Here is an 18,337-nt window from a genome sequence, read left to right as displayed (position 1 = left end):
GATGTAATATAGAGCCTCTTCTCTTCCATTCTGTTCCATACAGTTCTCATATTGGAAACATAACTGACCAGCAGACGTTCTCAATTCAGTTGTGACAAAAATGATTACATACTTCTAAGAAATTACTTTGAGAGAATAACGTATTGCCAAAGGATACCCTGGCCAACGAGCAAGTTGGCCATGTGGTTAGGGTTACACAGCTGTGAGCTTGTATTCGGGAGATAGTGGGTTCGAACCCCACTGTCGGGAGCCCTGAAGATAGTTTTCTGTGGTTTCCCATTTTCACATCAGGCAAATGCTGGGACTGTACCTTAATTAAGGACACAGCTGCTTCCTTCCCACTCCTAGCCCTTTCCTAACCCATCATTGCCATAAGACCTAACTATATTAGTGTGACGGTAAAGCAAATTGTAATATTTAAAAAAAATTAAAAAAGGATACTCTGACCTGCTGATCCCGTGTATCATCATCATCATCATCATCATCATCATCATCATCATATGCAGTTTCCAGCTGTTGGCCAGGTCTGCTTGGAACATACAGTAAGCCTCTCCATCTCCCCTTATCTTTCCACCACTTCTCCCTCTTCACTCTTGCCCAGTCTTCTCTTCTTCTCTGTACACACTCCTCCATTCCTTTTATCCACCTGTCTTCCTCTTGATCATTTTCCTGTTATCTCCATTTCGTGCATCCTCCTAGGTATCCTTTTTTCCTGTCATTCTCTTCATGTGTCCATACCATCTGAGTCTAGATGCTTCTATCCTGTTCTTTAGTGGCTCTTCTTTTACTATATCTCTAACCTTTTTATTTCTCATCTAATCCATTCTTGTCACTCCTATCCTGCTTCTCAAAAATTTCATTTCACTTGCTTGTATTCTAATCACAGCTCTCTGAGGCTGGATAAATTTCTCTGAACCTGGTACTGGCCAATTTGTCACTCAAAGGGTTTAGACATAAGTGATGAGATATCACACTCTCATTCAGAATGACACCCATAAATTGATGTTCAGGCCACGTTTGGTTTTGAAATTCTTTCCATTATGTGATTTAACACACAGTGTTTAAAATATTATTCTTTAATTTCCAGATCCTAAGAAACGGATGCAGGGCGCATTTGGTTACTTGGGGCTTTTTGCAATGCTGGCAGCCACCACAAAACTGGGTTTGAGGCTCATCGGAGTGCTTTAAGCACCAGGCAGTGTACTGTTATTACTTTGGTGTCGGTGCTTTGTAATATGTGTTTGGTCTTTAATTCAGTGTTTTCAGCAGGAGAATTTAAAGAAGGAGAGAAAGAAAAGGGATAAGTCGTATTTGAATAAAGTTTATGAATTGTAGACCTCACATTATTAGGCCTATTACTTTCAAATTTGCTTTATTACAAAACGTCATTTCTTTTCTTTAAACATATTTTCTACTACCACTTGCGTTTCAGACTTTATCTCAAGAGAAAAACTGCAGTCAGTGAAATGTTCTGGTGATTTCTGCCATTGACATTTCCTTGTAAATTTAGATTTGCAAGTCTTTTAAATATACAGTATTACCCCTCTTTTACACTTTACAGGGGGACCAAGGAATACTGGTGTAAATGGGGGGAAAGTGAAAATCATGTGAACAACTGATATACGTAAAAATGTTCTGAAAAAGGGGGAAATGTTACACAAGAGCATATTATTAATTTATAGAGTATTTCAATCTTAATACTATTACTTTTTTCAAATAAAGATCCAGTGATAATTAATTGTTACTACACTGCCTTTGTAATTCTGCTCATGCACTGACCTGGAAAAGGTGCAGGCAAGTACTGTAGTTAAAATATTCTGTATTATTTTAATCCAGTTATCCAGTTAGCTCTAGAATCACCTACATTGCAATAAATTTTCTTTCACTGGATGGAACATTTTAATTACTGCTATTGTACCGATTTACAACATTAACACGTATTTATTCCATATAAAAAACTACATAATCACTACTTCCTACCAAATTAGTCCAGAATTGGTCTGTGTTTGCACTTCTTATCTGTGATGTCCTCTAGTTGTTTTTTAAGTTCATAAAGGTTATGAAAATTATTTTCACCCCTCTCTACAGGTACAGTATTTACATAAAATGTCCACTGTTGCACTTGCCTCAGCACCGTTAGGCATAACTTCACTGTGCTCTTCTTTTTCTTCTTCATTGTCACTGGTGGGAGACTTGGCTACTATTTGTTTCACAATCAACTCCTCCACACTTTTTTCCCCTGCAGTTACACAGCATCATCCACTTGAAGTAAGTCTTCTATAGTGCATTTTTGCCTGGAATATTCTCCATACTCCCGGAAGCAGGCCTTCTTCTTCTTCTTCTTCTTCTTCTTCTTCTTCTTCTTCTTCTTCTTCTTCTTCTTCTCCTCGTCATCATTTTTCCCTTGGCAGCTGAGAGTCTGGATTATTCTTGAGGAATACTGCTTTCAAAAAACAATTGGAAATGGTAGTCTGCTTCAAAGCCTTCTGAGACTTTGCAGTGAAGTGAAGTGCATCCAGGATTGAAACTTTACATGATGATAGATCTTTTCCAGCATCCATAAGCAATAAAATTTGTTGCAGCTTGCTTGTGTAGTTACCAGGCAGAAATTCTAACTACATATTCCTCAAATAAACATCCATGTGATGTGCAAACAGTGATTGATGATGATCTTATTTTGCGCACGCATGTTTTGCATCCACAGCAGCCAACTGCTGTCAGAAAAGATCCGAGTTCATCCAAGTTTTATGTTGGTCATGTTCGCACATTCTTTAAGCAGCAAGGCTCTTTAGGTTTCCCTATCACAAAGGGGTGGAGCTTCTCAGAGACACCAGCATTGGCTCCCAACATCACTGTGAGCTTCATTTTGCATTGTTTCCCACTATGGCATTTATCCTCTTTGTATGCCAAAGTTCTGCGTGGCAACACACTAAGTTTCATCTGGGTTAAAAGTGTTCCTGGGTATGTATTTGTTGGTCAGCTCTTGCAATCATCCACTGATCCACTCTTCCACAGTTTTGTCACTAACTGCATTTGATTCCCTCATAAATAATTTTATAAGCTATGTTATGCCTTTAGCTTCAAGAGCACATCAGTTGGAATGTCTGCAGCTCTTGAAGTTTCAAACCACCTTCTGAGTATTCTTTCCAGTTCCTCGTATATGCATATTAGCTTTTTTTCTTCCTTTTTTTTCTCTTTCAAGTCTGGTCCACATTCTGAAGCTCTTGTTGATATGCTTCCTCTGTTTTTCACCATTGCATTCAGCGTGGTTACAGAGAGCTGCAACTTGCATGCTAGTGCAATATGTGTTCCTCAGAACAAATCAACTTTTTCCGAGATTCAGACCTTCTCTTCCGTAGTGGAAGTTTTCCTTTTCCTCTTTTCCATTATTAGCCAGAAAAACAATAAGCAATAACAAAGAAGGATTAACAAATATGTTTGAATGTTAAAACGTCATGAAAAGATGATCGCGGCAAATGACTTGGTTGCTCGATTCATATAACAAGAACAAAAATAGGATAATGGACACCAATAATCTGTGCCATCGAATAATCTGCACACCCTAATTTTAGAAGAGAAGTATAAGGAAAAAGAATTGGCTTTAATTTTTGTTTTATGTGCAAGAATTGAATCCTTATTAATATATACATTTTTTGGGTAGGCATGTGGTTTTCATACCTTCCCCTGATATTTGTAATTGGCTAGTTTCCGCCCATGTGTTGTAATGAGTGCGCTGTCTGACATTCTTGTGCAAAATTCCTGGCGATTCCTATTTGTTTTAAAGTAGGGTGTTTTTCTTCGCCAGTTGCGAATACAACTTTCTCTGACATACAGTTTCCAATATTCTCTGCATCTTATATAAACTAAAGCTTTTCTTTAGCCTTGAACGAGCGATTATGAGAACCTGTAGCCATACTTAATACGTAGTTCACACACTTCACTTCTAGCATGCAAAGACGAAGGCGAGACAACGCTATAGTATAACTGGATCCTTTATTTGAGGTGAAGTGGTATTTCAAATAATGAGCGCATCTATGTATTTCTGGAAAAAACATTGGTAGTGTATTTGGTATATATTGGTACGCTAAATCTGATGAACCAGTCACAATAACTTTAATAACTGCAACAAGAAAAGCAAGCATAAAACAGTAACCACAAAATAACGAACTGGGGCAAGACGAACACTGAATCACTTTATAACTTCACCACTGTAGCTTCTCAAAAGATGAACATGCCTAGACACGAAGGAAAGCAGGAGCTCCGTGCTAAGAGTTAGACTATGGTTGTTTGATTTGGTCATCATACCATGGTTACTCAAAGTGTTTTATTTCAGCTGGAATGTCATTTTACTTTGATTTTTCCCCTCTTAAACAGCCTGACGTGGCGTAAATGGCGCGGAGCATGAAATGTCGCGAACGTAAATTTCAGGATTTTAATCCATTGTAAGCATAGGAAATCTGTGGAAACCAACAAAATATGTCTTAAATGAAAGGAAAACGTTGAATACAAGAATGTAAAAGCAGTGTAATCCTGTATTTAAGGCTTCAGCAAACCTTCCAGTTGTTCATCTTCAAACTTTTCCTCAGCCGCAATCATACCATTAAAGTCATTCCTGCAACTGGTATAGTAGTATTGTACGACTCGTGAGGATATTATTGACACATGCATGTTGAATCTTAATCTTCACTCCACGCCTCTTACATTGTCACACTTTTACAGTAATCACACTTATTGACAGTGTTAACATTCGATACGCACTTAATGTAGCATATTTTCTGGAAAAAGAAATAATTTAAAATTAGGTTTAATCGAGAACAACCAGAAATTTTAAAGGCAAAACAGTGAGTTTTACTAACACTACACCAAATAAAATTAGAGTTTCATTGGGACTCATGATGTTTATGTTCATAGTGGAAGGGATAATTTCAACCTTGTTTCTGTATATATCATATAATCCCGAATATCACCTTTACTTCTTTTGGAAAAATATTGCTTCTAAAAATCGGGTGCATGTCATATTTTGGTCACATATACACTGTTTAGTATGTGTATCAATGTGGCAACAGCAATTTCATGTCGAACGTGACTTGTAAGCGGCCAGAATCTTGCTCACTTCCGCGTTACCGGAACCACACAGTGTGCCAGCTGATTTTTTTGTAAAACTAGAAAAAAAGACAAGAGAAAAGACATTCAAGTCAGTATGAAATGGCAGTCAGTTTGTTCAAAACCGTTTTTGCAGATGATTTCCCTACTGTGGAATATGATCATAATCATCATCATCCTAAACAATCTCCAGTTTCCCGGGTGTGGTATATGAGCCTCCTCCATCTCATCCTGTCCTTGTACCATTCTTCCTCCACCAACTTGTCCCAATCATGACCTCTCAGCATTACATCGCTCTTAACTAAATCTATCCATTTCCTTCGTGGCCTTACCACGGGTCGTCTTCCTTCTACCTTTCTGTCAAATTCCTTCCTTCCAGTTCTGTTTACTGGCATCCTCTTCATGTGACCAAACCACTTCAGTCTTGATATCTGAATCTTATTTAGGAGAGAATTGTCTATTCCTACTTCTTCTCTAATTTTCTCATTCCTAATCTTGTCTTTCCTGGTTTTCTGGATCATAGTGCGTGGGAATTTCATTTCAGCTGCCTGAAGTTTGGAATTATCTCTATTGGTCAGTGTTGTGGTTTCGAGACTGTATGTAAGAATTGGTGTATAATAGGACTTGTACAATGTCATTTTTGTTTTCATGGGTATTTGCTCATCCCACAGCAGGTGTCTTACCTGGTGGTAGAATTGTGTTGCCTTATTGATTCGATTGTTCACCTCATGTTTTGCTAGGTTGTCGTTTGATATAACGCTACCCAAGTATTTGAAAACTGGAACGCTGTCCAGTTGAGATTCATTTAACATGGCTGTTGGTTCTGCTCCTTCCCCATACACTTTCATCACCACCGTCTTGGTCTTGCTGATGTTTAAACCATATTTCTTAAACTCCTCATTCCAGCTTTGTATTCTCTCTCCCAATTCATCTTCTGAGTCACTCCAGATCGCAACATCATCTGCAAATGTGAAGGCTTTGATATCTCCATGTTCTTTCCTTTTAATAGATTTCATTACTACATCCATTACAATAATAAATAGAAGTGGTGACAATGAGCTGCCCTGCTGCACTCCTCTCTTTGTTTCAAACCAGTCTGACAAACTACATCCTACTTGAATACAGCTTCTGTTCCCACTATACAACATTTTCACTTTGTCTATGAGGCTGTCTCGCACTTGAAGTTCTTTCATGCATTGCCAAATTCTTTCCCTTGGTACACTATCGTATGCTTTCTCAATGTCCAAAAATATTATGAATAAAGGCTTGTTCTTCTCCCAGTATTTTTCCATTAGCATCCTAATTGCAAATTGAATGTTCCAGCGTATACAGGGTTTAATGATGTAGTACGGCCTTACTTTCCGGACACATTCCTCACACGTAGAAAAATATATTTTATATGGTCATGGGTCCAGAATATGAATTGAGTTATTTTCTAATTTTGATGCTGTGTGAACGTGCATGTTCAATTTACTTCCTAAAAATTGTAATACAGTAGTAGACTTCTGTGACAAACATTTCAGTTTTTTTACTCATACAGCATCACCTAACTTAACCATCCATGTATCATAGAAACATATTTCAAGTACTAAGAGTAGTATTAAAATTTTTCTATTAAATTTACATGGGAAAAGCTTCTGGAATTCAACCAGCACGAAAATATTTAGACTAACTTCTGAAATGAGGGATGGACACTGTTGAATCTTGAGAATTATCACATTCTTTATTTAATTTCAACACCTAGTATCAAATTTAAAATGGATCATGTACTCCAACCTTCATTTCTAATAAATTAACAACTGCTATCAGCCACGTTATGAATGCAGTTATTGTGAATACATGGTTTTACCTCTCGTTTCAAACTTCCTTGAATGGTCCAGCGTATACAGGGTGTAATGATGTAGTACGGCCTTACTTTCAGGACACATTCCTCACACGTAGAAAAATATATTTTATATGGTCATGGGTCCAGAAATGCTTATTTCCATGTTAGAACTCATGTTCTATAACTCTACATAGTACAGTAATTATGAGAAACACACAAGAACCAAATGTACCAGCATACCACATGAAACTCTTTCTTATATGAAACGTTGAAAATACCTTCCGTTAGCTTTGATACACGCATCAACCTGCCGCTGCATTGAATCCCTTGTGAGGAATATGTCCTGAAAGTTTAGCCATACCTTGTTATTATATCATGTATGTTCTTTTTTAAAACAGTCGGAGTCGTGAGTCGAGGGGTATTACTAATCAACTTGGACAGTACCTTCAAATGTCAGTGAGAGCACTCGCTAGTGCTTATAGCAGGAAATCGAGACAGAAGGTGTTCGATTGTACTCATTTTAAATGCTGTGGGTATAAATATTGATAACGGAAAAAATAATGTGCGCTATAAATCACCAGGTGTTCTGTGATGACTCATAAAATCGTAATAATGGATGAATATACTCTTTGGGATGCATGAGCGAAAGGGTTTTTGTTGTGACCATAGGATTTTATACAGGTTAATACAGGGATTTTCGAGGGGCTTTAAGAAAAATATTTACAATGGGGTTCTCGCTATGCCACATGATATTAGCAATTTTGTTCCGAAATGTAATAAAATCGGTCAGTGAACATGTAATTTCTTTTTACGAATTTTGACATTAGAAATTCTGGGTGTAGGTCTTATTCGCTGGTGGTTGGTATTTGGGATTATACAGTACTTTCATATTGTGGTTTTCATAACATCAGTGATCACTGATAACAAATTGTATCTTATGAACAATCATTTGTCGTTTTAATTATCCTTACGGATCTAGAAAACAATGCAAGTACATCATATTTAGATGATTGATGTATTCAGGATTTAATAAGCTAAGTTTATTTACAAGGAAATACTGAATTGAAGAAAACCATACTTCAGCAATGATTGAATGGTCCATTGTTTTAGCACATAGACGTTATGAAACTATGCCTATAAATTATAATAATGGATTTTTTCAGTATTGTACACATCTTCATATGTTTATATTTATAGAACACATTACTAATGAAAATGAAGAATGGTAGAAAAGGAAAAGTTTTTTTTCTTTTTTTCTTTAGATTGTTAATAGATTGTTAACATTGTTAACGTCTAGGACAAAATATATTATATTTAGGTCCGGTTCAACCATTTACAATTAAGAGTAATTTTTGTAACCAGCTGATTAACACGGGAAGTTATGTCCTCAACTCTCTTATTAAAGTTTTTAGAACATTATTGTCGCTCAGTTCTTTGACATTTAAGAGTCTTTCCATGCGACTAACCCATATCAGTATGTTTGTTACAAATTTGTATATCCTAGCAATGTATTTGAATTGTTTTCAACCTTGAAATCATCCATGTACCAATTCATGCAGTCATCCACTCATTCAGTTTAGTCATAATGTATGTTTTAATGTTAGGATAACTCCATGAGACTTGTGACAGAAAAGTAAGTACTAAATAAGCTAAGGAAGGGGGGAAAGACATGTTGTCCTAGACTATATAACATTGTTAACGTCTAAGACAAAATATGTTATATTTAGGTCCGGTTCAACCATCTGCTGGTAAACTAGATGGCAGCTACGCGGGAAGTAAACTACCCAGGGGTGTAAATCACGTGGTACTTTGGCTTGCATGCTACCCCCTCCACATAGGTGCTAGGTAGCTACCCGGACCTAGACACCGACATACGGGGTTGGCTGGACTGATTTTTAGTGACTTCTCGCTTTCGACTGAGGTGTCATCTATCGTTAAGATGTATGAATGCTCATTTCGATTGTCTTCTTTTCCTGTGCTTACATCTGCTGATTATCACCAACAAGCGTAATAAGGGAAGTCTGTAGAGTTATGGACAATGATTTATATCAAGCTTTGGTGAGGTTAATGTATGAGGTTCAAAATCAGTACTTAATTGGGCTTAAAATCTCGAGATCTTAATGTTTACATTTTCTTATGCCAGTTATAAGCTGTCACATAAGGCAGTGTTTCGGAATGTATTCCTTTAGTAGGCACTCGCTCCAAAATAGAAGGTACGCAGGTTCTCTTCGTTTTTTAATTTAAATTTAAATTTTAAATTTATTTTCGTTCCCTGCCGTTGTTCTTAACATTCTTGTATGTACTTCCATATATGTATATACCCACATCTTCCTTATGGATCTATTGCCTTTGAGCATTCTATCTTCAGGCTTCTGTTAATTGTTTTAAGTATCTCCAAGATCCTCTGTTTGCAAATAGCTCTTGTGACCTTGTTTAGTTTCACATGCTTCCATTTATTGATAGTGTATTTCATATTAATATTTAATTTCTGAAGATAAAGTTGGAAGATAAAGAACAAATTGAGTTAAATATCCATTTACAGGAAGAGGAATTCGGGAATGGAATTATTTATCAAGGGAAATGTTTGACCAATTTCCAAGTTCTTTGTAATCATTTACGAGAAGACTAGGTAAACTATTGATAGGGAATCTGCCATGTGGGCGACAATCCTAAATGCAGATCAGTGATGATTGGAATTAATCATAACATCACTTTCTATAAGTAGCACACATATAAAGTATTTTCCTATTAGACATAATGCTGTGATTAAACGTTTCAGTGAATATTCGGCATAATGAGGACTTGAACCTTCGTACCTCATATTACTAAGCAAGGGCCTTAACCATTACTCTACGAGAATACTTAGAGTGGCACACATACATATAAAATCTTATATCTGATGTCTGAAAACTGAAAAATTAAAATTGGAAAATTAAAGCTCACTTGAGATGATTTCCTGACAGGTTTTGATTTTATATCATTGCAGAGTTTCTTCGCGAAAGCTTGACCACATATAATATGTGCCCCTCACGCTGCAGATACGAGAGGCTGGTGTGACCGTTGCAACTCAAGGGAGGCATTACTGTTCAAATTCCTGCAATATAATATCGATGCTTTTGTCAACATACTAAGCTAATTTAAGCTGTATATCACCAAAAACACAGCTAATAATGTTCATCTCTCAAAACTTGCCCAGCGGGTAAAGTCTTATCAGACCTTCGAAGTGGCAGGTAAATTACGCACCGGGTAACTACGATTTATGCTGCCGATAGTGCTATGTGGGAGTGGTCGAACAGAAATATCCTCGTACGCGGAGGGCAAGTTATGTGCTACTTTGCCCGCAGGTGGTAGAACCGGACATACATGATTGTTTTATGTAGGAAAAATACTGTATCTTCATTTGCTTGAAGAAAAATTATTGGAGTACATTTTCTCAATTAAGTTTTCTCTAAAAGTATTAAATTCACACCAAAATTTAAGTTACAATTCCTATTGTTTTCACTATTTTTCCCAGCCCTTGCTTCCCATTTGTGTGCAGTAATGTTTAAGCTGCCAGGGGAAGTTTTGGAGCACTTTTGAACTTTGCTTTAAATTGTTCAAGGCAAGATTAACTTCTTCCCAGGAACAGAATATTTTGCGAGTAATTGTATCCAAGGTAGGAGGAAAAAATTGCACCAATGAGTACTTTCTTACCAATTTGCAGCACAACTGTGGAGTCAGTATGATGTTGTCCTGCTTATACCTTCATGAACATGAAATGTGTAACAGGGTTGAAAAGATCACCTCTCAAATGTTGTAATGATCCATCCTCATGGGTTATATCAGTTTCTAATGAAATTGCAGAGAGAATAAGCATACACAGAAATTTAAACATGAAGGCGAGCAGAATGTAGATGGTACGATGTGCTTTTAAAGAAATCGTGAGGTCCTGCATTTCTATTTCAAGCAAATCTATGGAATCAGTATGACCCTGTGCAGGATTTCAATTTCACAATAGGAGGTATGGTTAAACACAGTGACTTAGGTCTGGATTTCCACACAGAAAACTGAGGCACAAGTTCCTGTGACTTCAGGGTAGCATTTTAACATGAAAATTCACTTGACATCTGGAATGGCATTTAGTTTAAAACCATAGGTCAAAACCCACAATGTGCAAGGCTGGCTGCTGCATCCTAGAAATTACTGGGAATAACTGAAAATCCTCTTCATGAAGATTCTCTAAGTTTCAGGTTAACAGTGATTAATTACGATATTATTTAGGAGCTGCTGAGCACAATAATTAGTTTTAACACTTTGTGTTGGAAGCACTTCTTTGACTGCTATTTATATGAGAATTGACCCTTGTTAGATAAAATATCTTCAAATGAACATTTATTTGGAAACCTGTCTTCAAATGGAAAAGTAAAGTTTCCTTGTTTGTTTCTTTTGAGAACATTTCTTTCTCTGTTTTTCAAAATGACTGGATGTAAGAGAATTAATTAAAGAATTAATATTCTCTATAAGAGCAGTGAATCTGAAATAAATGTGATTTCCTTCCTGTACATTGGGAAAAACAATGTTGTATATTCTTTTTAAGATAGTGTTTAATGATGAAGTAGAATGAGTCAACAGCTGTATGCAGTATTGTTTGTATTTTCTTATTCTAAGTGTTACAGTTAAAAACGTGAAAGATCTATTTTGTCTTCTTTTCTAGTATATTATTTGTTGTTAAATCATTTCAGGATGCAATTCTAAATTACTTTTATATTTTTGCTACAATAAAAATACAGAACATGTAAGCTTCATATTAAAATATTTACAAAACATGTTTAACATTTCTTATTTTCATGGTGATTGAAACAATTTTAGTCCATATTTATGATTTCCTTTTCTCCTCTTTTTCATAATCCTTTGTCTCCTTTCTTCTATTCAAATTTCATTTGTCCTCTAGTCCCTTCTTTAATGCTTCTTACTAGGGAAGTACACCTGCTTGAACAGCTGAAGCCAACTTAGAACGTGTTTAAAATATAATGTTGTGCTTCTTCCAACACTATTAAAGCCATTCGACTGTAAAATTATGTCTTACATCCGCTAGTGTCAATCTACTTTCAGATAGAAATGGGATCATTTTGAAAACTACCCAGTTTATATAAATCACCCTGTATTTCAGCATTACAACACACACCCGGGACACATCGTAACCTCCTTCCAGGAAGCGACTCTGACTTGGTAATGTATGCTGTTCCTCAAGGCATGAGCTAGCTTTATATGATAACTCGTGGTCAGGAGAAGAGGCTTGTTACGGCTTACCTCGCTGGCCGCTAGTAAAAAGAACTATGTTGTATAGAAATAGAAAATAATTAATAATATTACAGTATCTTGATTGATAAATTTCATTTTGTTCTGTATTGATAGTCACGAAATGTCATAAAAGAAAGAAAAGTTCCACCTGATCAATACTTATTTATTATAACATGTATAATAGGAACAGTTTCGACTCTTACAAAGTCATCTTCAGCTTTATTAGAATCTTATATTATTTGCATCTTTGTATTATGCCTCACTACTTAAGAACTTTATAACAGATTCTGAATTTGACAACGTTATGGTGGCTATGCTTATGCTTTGCTAAGAATTTCTAATTTTACAGCTTAACTAAAAATTATATAAACAAATTAAAATGCTCTTAATACATAATAAAATATGACACAATATATACATATGCCCAATTATTGACAAGAATAATTGAATAAGTTTGTCTTCTATCTTAATCTTTATGCATAATGAGTATGTTGGACTAGTTTTGTGATAGTTACAATAGGCATTTGCCTTGTCAGTTAACAGGAGTTCCATTAACATATAAATGTGTAGTCATGTGTGAGATAAGCTTAATTGTTACTTATAAGGTGGTTAATATTGCGTTTGTATTAACAGTAATTACGTTAGCTAATATGAAATTATGTGTTGATTGTCCATTAAAATAATAAATTACATAAGCACAATGAAGCATTAGCAGACATGGTAAAATGTGCTTGAATGCATTGTTGACAGTATAAAGCAACAGGTAACAGTAAGTTCTTGCGTTGTTTTTATAGTTTGTATTACATTAGTTGATATGAAAATTGTCCATTAAAATAAATTACACATTAAAACATTTAGACTGTCAACAGCAATTTACGTCCAAGGACATCTTATTAGGTTTGTTAATCGGTTGTAACACTACGAAATTTGAAAAGACATCCATTGTAACGACTATATATTTATATCCTCTAGTAGCCGGTGGTAGTTTTCCTTAAATATCCAATGCAAGAACCTCTCGAGGGGTTGTTGGTAATATAGCAACCGGTTCATGCTTGGTTAGGAATGAATTATGCTTTGTCTGACATGTACCACACGTCTTGATTACATTTCTGACGGTTCGCCTTATTCCTTTTCACGTGAACCTTTCCCTTATCGTTCTCACTACCTTCTCCATGCTACCATGTCCAATTACTCTATGGGTATGCCAAATTATTCCTTTTTGCAGGGACTTTGGTACGACTATTTTGTCTTATTTGAATCCTTGCTGATATATTTAATCAACATCCCATTTTTCAATATGTATTTACAATTTCTATTCGGTTGCCCCTTGCCCTCCAAGTCATTCTGTTCTATTCTTGTAATTTCTAGTGTCAGCTCTTCATCTGACCTTTGCAATAATGCTACATCCCTCAATTTCTCCAAGAATTCCTCATCCTGCTTTATTAGTTTATTTGATATACAGTTTCTTCTCTTGCCACAGGATTTCTACTTAACGCGTTAGCAAAGATATTATCCTTTCCATTACAGTGTTCTAATATTAAATTGTTGAGCAAATAGAATCCACCGTGTAATTCTTTCACTTAAGATTGCTGCCTTAAGACCGAATTCTAAAGCCTTATGATCATTCCGGATTGTGACTGGAAATATCGTATATGATCTTTTTCCACTGTTGCAGGGCATAAATAATTGCTAACAGTTCCTGCTCAGTCGTATAATTAGGTCATGATTACGCAACATTCGGCTTGCAAATGCTAAATAAATTCGACTATCACCATTGCCTGTTTTTTCTTACTATAAATACGCACCTATGACTATATCAGATGCATCTGTCTGTTTTATAAACTCTCGGGTATAGTCTGGATATCTCAACTTCACGCTATTCGCTAGTAACTTTTTCATCGCAATAAATGCTTCCTCTGTTTGATTATTCAATTTCCATTTGTTATTTGATTTCAATAAATCCTGTAATGGCGTTGCTATTTCCGTGTATACTTTACAATGGTTTGCGAAGAACTGAGTCATCCCCAGAAACTGTCTGACCTGCTTTATTCGCATCGGGCGAGGAAATTCGCAAATCGCTTGAATTTTCACTGGATTAGGTTTCACTCCATCTCCGTCAATTACGTGTCCGACAAATAATATTTGATCTTGACAGAATTTTGACTTAGATAAATTAATTTTGAACCTATATTTACCAAATTCTCTAGTAATTCATTAAGTTTGATACAATGGTCGTCGAATCTCTCAGTTGCAAAGACCAGGTCAGCTACGTAACATGCCACATACTCTTTCACTTCAGGTAATAAATTTCTATCTAACGCTCTTATTAATACCGCACAACTGTTCTTTAACCCGAACGGCAACCTGCAGTGTGCGTAGGTCTGGTTGTTAAACATGAACCCTGTTAAAAGTCTTGACTTCTCTTCCAATAGTATGTGGTGAAATGAGGATATAAAGTCTAAACTCGTAAAATGTCTCATGCCCTTGAATTTCTTTATTATTTCCTTGATCTTTGAAACTTGGTCGTATTCCGGTATTAATTTTTCGTTTAATTATCTGGTATCGAGACACACACTTAACTTCCCGTTACTTCTCCTTACTATAACGATCGGATTCAGATATGGCGTGCTTGTTTTAATAATTATACCATCATCTCTTGAATAATCTTCTTCACTTCCTGGAAATATGTCGTATAGCTTTCCTCTGTATGGTGTCCAATCGTTTACAATAATTTGGTATTTGTACCGGTTTATCTTTAAATATTTCTGAATATTTTTTCTATGATCGTATGCAATTTCTGCACCTAACTTTGTTTCTGCGATTTTTTTCCAAACATCTGGTTCTTCCTTATCATCAACCATCAAAATCCTCTCTAAGCTATGCATGATTCCTTCCATTTCCTCTTTCTCGCTTAGTGATGTATTCTCTCCCATTTGCTTTTGTGTTTCAAATCCTTCAAATTTCATATGTTCCATATTTTCCGCCTTTCATCTAATTTAATTCTTTCGTTACCTTCCCACTATCCTCATTAATTTGGAATCTTATTTCCTGATTCTTCAGATCTATGGTCATTTCTGTAATTATCATGAAATCTATTCCAAGGATCACATTATATCTTATTTTATACATAACCATAAATGGGTGTTCAAATATTAACCTGCCAATCCTTATATTTAAGTAGGTTTGTATCTTACATTCGACTGATTTATCCGGTATAATCCCTCTTATTTTTGTCTGCGCGACTGGCATTATGGGCAATCTTCCCTTCTGATTAATTTCATCAAATAATGCTCCTGATATTACGCTTATGCTTACTCCAGAATCAATTAGACAATGTGTCTTTAGGCCATTTATCCGTGTGGTGATGATAGGTAAGTGCATTTTATTTTTGCTCTTTCTCTGCGGTTTGTCCAATAAATCATTTGGATCAATATCCCAGGATTCAATTTGCAATATATACCAACTTTTAATTTTGCTACACAATTCATCCGAAATATAACCTTTCCCGATTTCTAAACTGAAATTGGAGTTTTTTACTTCGGGAGTACAATTGATATGTTTGGGCTTCCGGATTCAATTTCTGCTCCTCTCTCTATATTCTTTTATATACTTGAAGCTCTAAACTCTCGGCTCCTTCTATATCTCCGTTTATATCTTGGTCTTTGATCGATTCTTCCCATCTTTTCTTCTCTTTGGTCTCTTTCCTTAACTCTTAAATATACTGCCGGTTTCTATTCTTCCTATTGTTTTATCTATCCACTGGTGCTCCTCGATACATCGGTCTTCGCCTATAACTTCCTCTATCTCTTCCATTTCTATATTGGCTGGGTGGTCGATGATAAGGCAAAAATCTTCCATTTTCATTCTGCCTTCCGGCATCGTAACCATTTTGTCTGCATTTGCATCGGATTTGCTCATTCATCCTTCCTTCATCGTCGCTATATTCTCTTTTCCTGGGATTTCTATCATTACCTCTCCTCTCAGGTGATTTTCTCTGAGTATCTTCCCAGTTTATTTCCTGATTATTCGTGCTCCTGTTGATTTTTGTTGTTCTATGACTCGATGTCATGTCTAGCTGTCTCAATATGCTCCCAATTTCAATTGCCGAAGTTATATTTGCGGCTGCCAGTAATGTTTCCGGAGGGAAATGCCTCTGTATTGTCTTTATTGCTTCTAATTCGCTAGGTGTAGAATCGAGGTCCTGGAATCTGAAATTGATACGAAAATTAGGCACTATATCTGGTCTGTCCCGTTGAAGAATATATTTTCGAGTATAATTCCAGCCTAAGGTTTTGCTGAATTACGGGATTCCAGAAACGTTTCAAAAATGCGATCTTGAATTCCTCGTAGTCGTGAAAAGTATATTTAAAGGCTTGGTACCACAAGTTTGGATTTGCATCCAAGTGCTTCTCGACTACCCTTAATTTCTTTTCATCAGGTATCTTATTCTCTTTAAAGTATTCCACCATCTCTCGCAAGAATCTCTTCGGTGACATGGCTGCGGTGTTACTGAAGTGTTTGGGTCTGTCATCATAAGTCTTTATAATGTTTATGATATCTGGGCTTCCATTTCCGTTGTTTCCTACCATTACGTCCTTATTACTTTGGTCGGTTTCACCAGATATTGTCGGTGTTCCCTCTCTGTCGTTTATACGTATGTCTACCATTCTCTGCTCATTCAATTGTATTGACATTTCCAACTTTGTCGTCTAATTTCACCTTTCATGCTCTGAATTTCTTCCTCTATTCCTTGCTCTGTTCTAATTATCCTCTTTTCCGTTTCATATTTGTTTTTTTCATCTCGTCATTTATAATTTTCATCTCATCTCCAATATGGTCACGTGCTAGGATAAAATAATCTCCCAACCTTTTGTTTGCTGTTAATACATTCTCATTTATATCTTTCAACTTCTCATCATATTGATTCCATTTTTCTTGGGAATCTATTCTCATCGATTCCATATTATCCGTTAATTTCTTGATTTCATCCTCTTTCAATTCTTGGATATAATATTTACTTTCTGCTAATTAACCTCTAATTTTATTTATTTCATTATGGATTTCTTTATTTCTATCTTCCATTTTCTCCATCATTTCAGTTCGAAGTTCGTTCAACTCGGTTTTCATCTGGGAAACTTCTTCAATTTTACCAATTCTTGCTCTAATCATCTCTTCTCCACTCATCTCCTCCATCTGGTTTCGATAATTTTCTCGTTTTTTCTGGTACTCTTCTTGTTTTTCTTTCATTTTTCTCATTTCTTCCATCTGGTTTCGATAAGTTTCTTCTTGTTTTTCTGGTATTTTTCTTGTTTCTTCCTTTCTTTCAATATTTCTTCTATTCCCTTCTGTTCTTCCTTCGTCTTGTCTAACTCTTCGGTAATCTTATTTATCTGCTCATCCTTCTTCTTAAATCTCTCTTCCTGCTCTCCTTTTGTCTCTGGTAAGTCTCTGGTAAGACCCCAACTAGAGTATGGTTCCAGTGTATGGGACCCTCACCAGGATTACCTGATTCAAGAACTGGAAAAAATTCAATGAAAAGCAGCTCGATTTGTTCTGGGTGATTTCCGACAAAAGAGTAGCGTTACAAAAATGTTGCAATGTTTGGGTTGGGAAGAATTGAGAGAAAGAAGAAGAGCTGCTCGACTAAGTGGTATGTTCCGAGCTGTCAGCGGAGAGATGGCGTGGAATGACATTAGTAGACGAATAGGTTTGAATGGCGTTTATAAAAGTAGGAAAGATCACGATATGAAGATAAAGTTGGAATTCAAGACGACAAACTGGGGCAAATATTCATTTATAGGAAGGGGAGTTAGGGATTGGAATAACTTATCAAGGGAGATGTTCAATAAATTTCCAATTTCTTTGAAATCATTTCGGAAAAGGGTAGGAAAGCAACAGATAGGGAATCTGCCACCTGGGCGACTGCCCTAAATGCAGATCAGTATTGATTGATTGATTGATTGATTGATTGTCTTTTCTACATCCTCTATTCTATTTATCTCATCCTTTTCCTGCAGTTTCTCTCCCTGCTCCTGATATTCCTCAAATTGCGAACGGAGCTGATTTAAACTGGTCATCTTAACACATTATTATCGAACTTCCTTAAGGTTTCAATTTCTGTAATTGTTT

General features: G+C 36.0%; 1 protein-coding gene across 3 annotated transcripts in view; it reads left to right on the top strand.

Moving 5' to 3' along the window:
* The window catches only part of LOC136873943 (glutathione S-transferase 3, mitochondrial), a 116,855-nt gene extending 104,019 nt beyond the window's left edge, over positions 1-12,836 (top strand). For 2 of the 3 annotated variants that reach the window (XM_067147319.2, XM_067147318.2), the window contains one exon: positions 1,088-11,733. In XM_067147319.2, the coding sequence (XP_067003420.1) occupies positions 1,088-1,188 (101 nt within the window). In that variant the 3' untranslated portion in view covers positions 1,189-11,733. Of the gene's footprint in view, positions 1-1,087; positions 11,734-12,077 lie in introns of those variants that run through there. The other variant, XM_067147320.2, reaches the window with a different exon arrangement.
* The last annotated feature ends 5,501 nt before the right edge of the window (positions 12,837-18,337 follow it).

Source organism: Anabrus simplex, chromosome 5, assembly GCF_040414725.1.
Source record: "Anabrus simplex isolate iqAnaSimp1 chromosome 5, ASM4041472v1, whole genome shotgun sequence".
Classification (NCBI taxonomy): Eukaryota; Metazoa; Arthropoda; class Insecta; order Orthoptera; family Tettigoniidae; genus Anabrus; species Anabrus simplex.
Note: the sequence above shows the minus strand (reverse complement) of the source record. Positions and strands in the feature narration are given on the sequence as shown.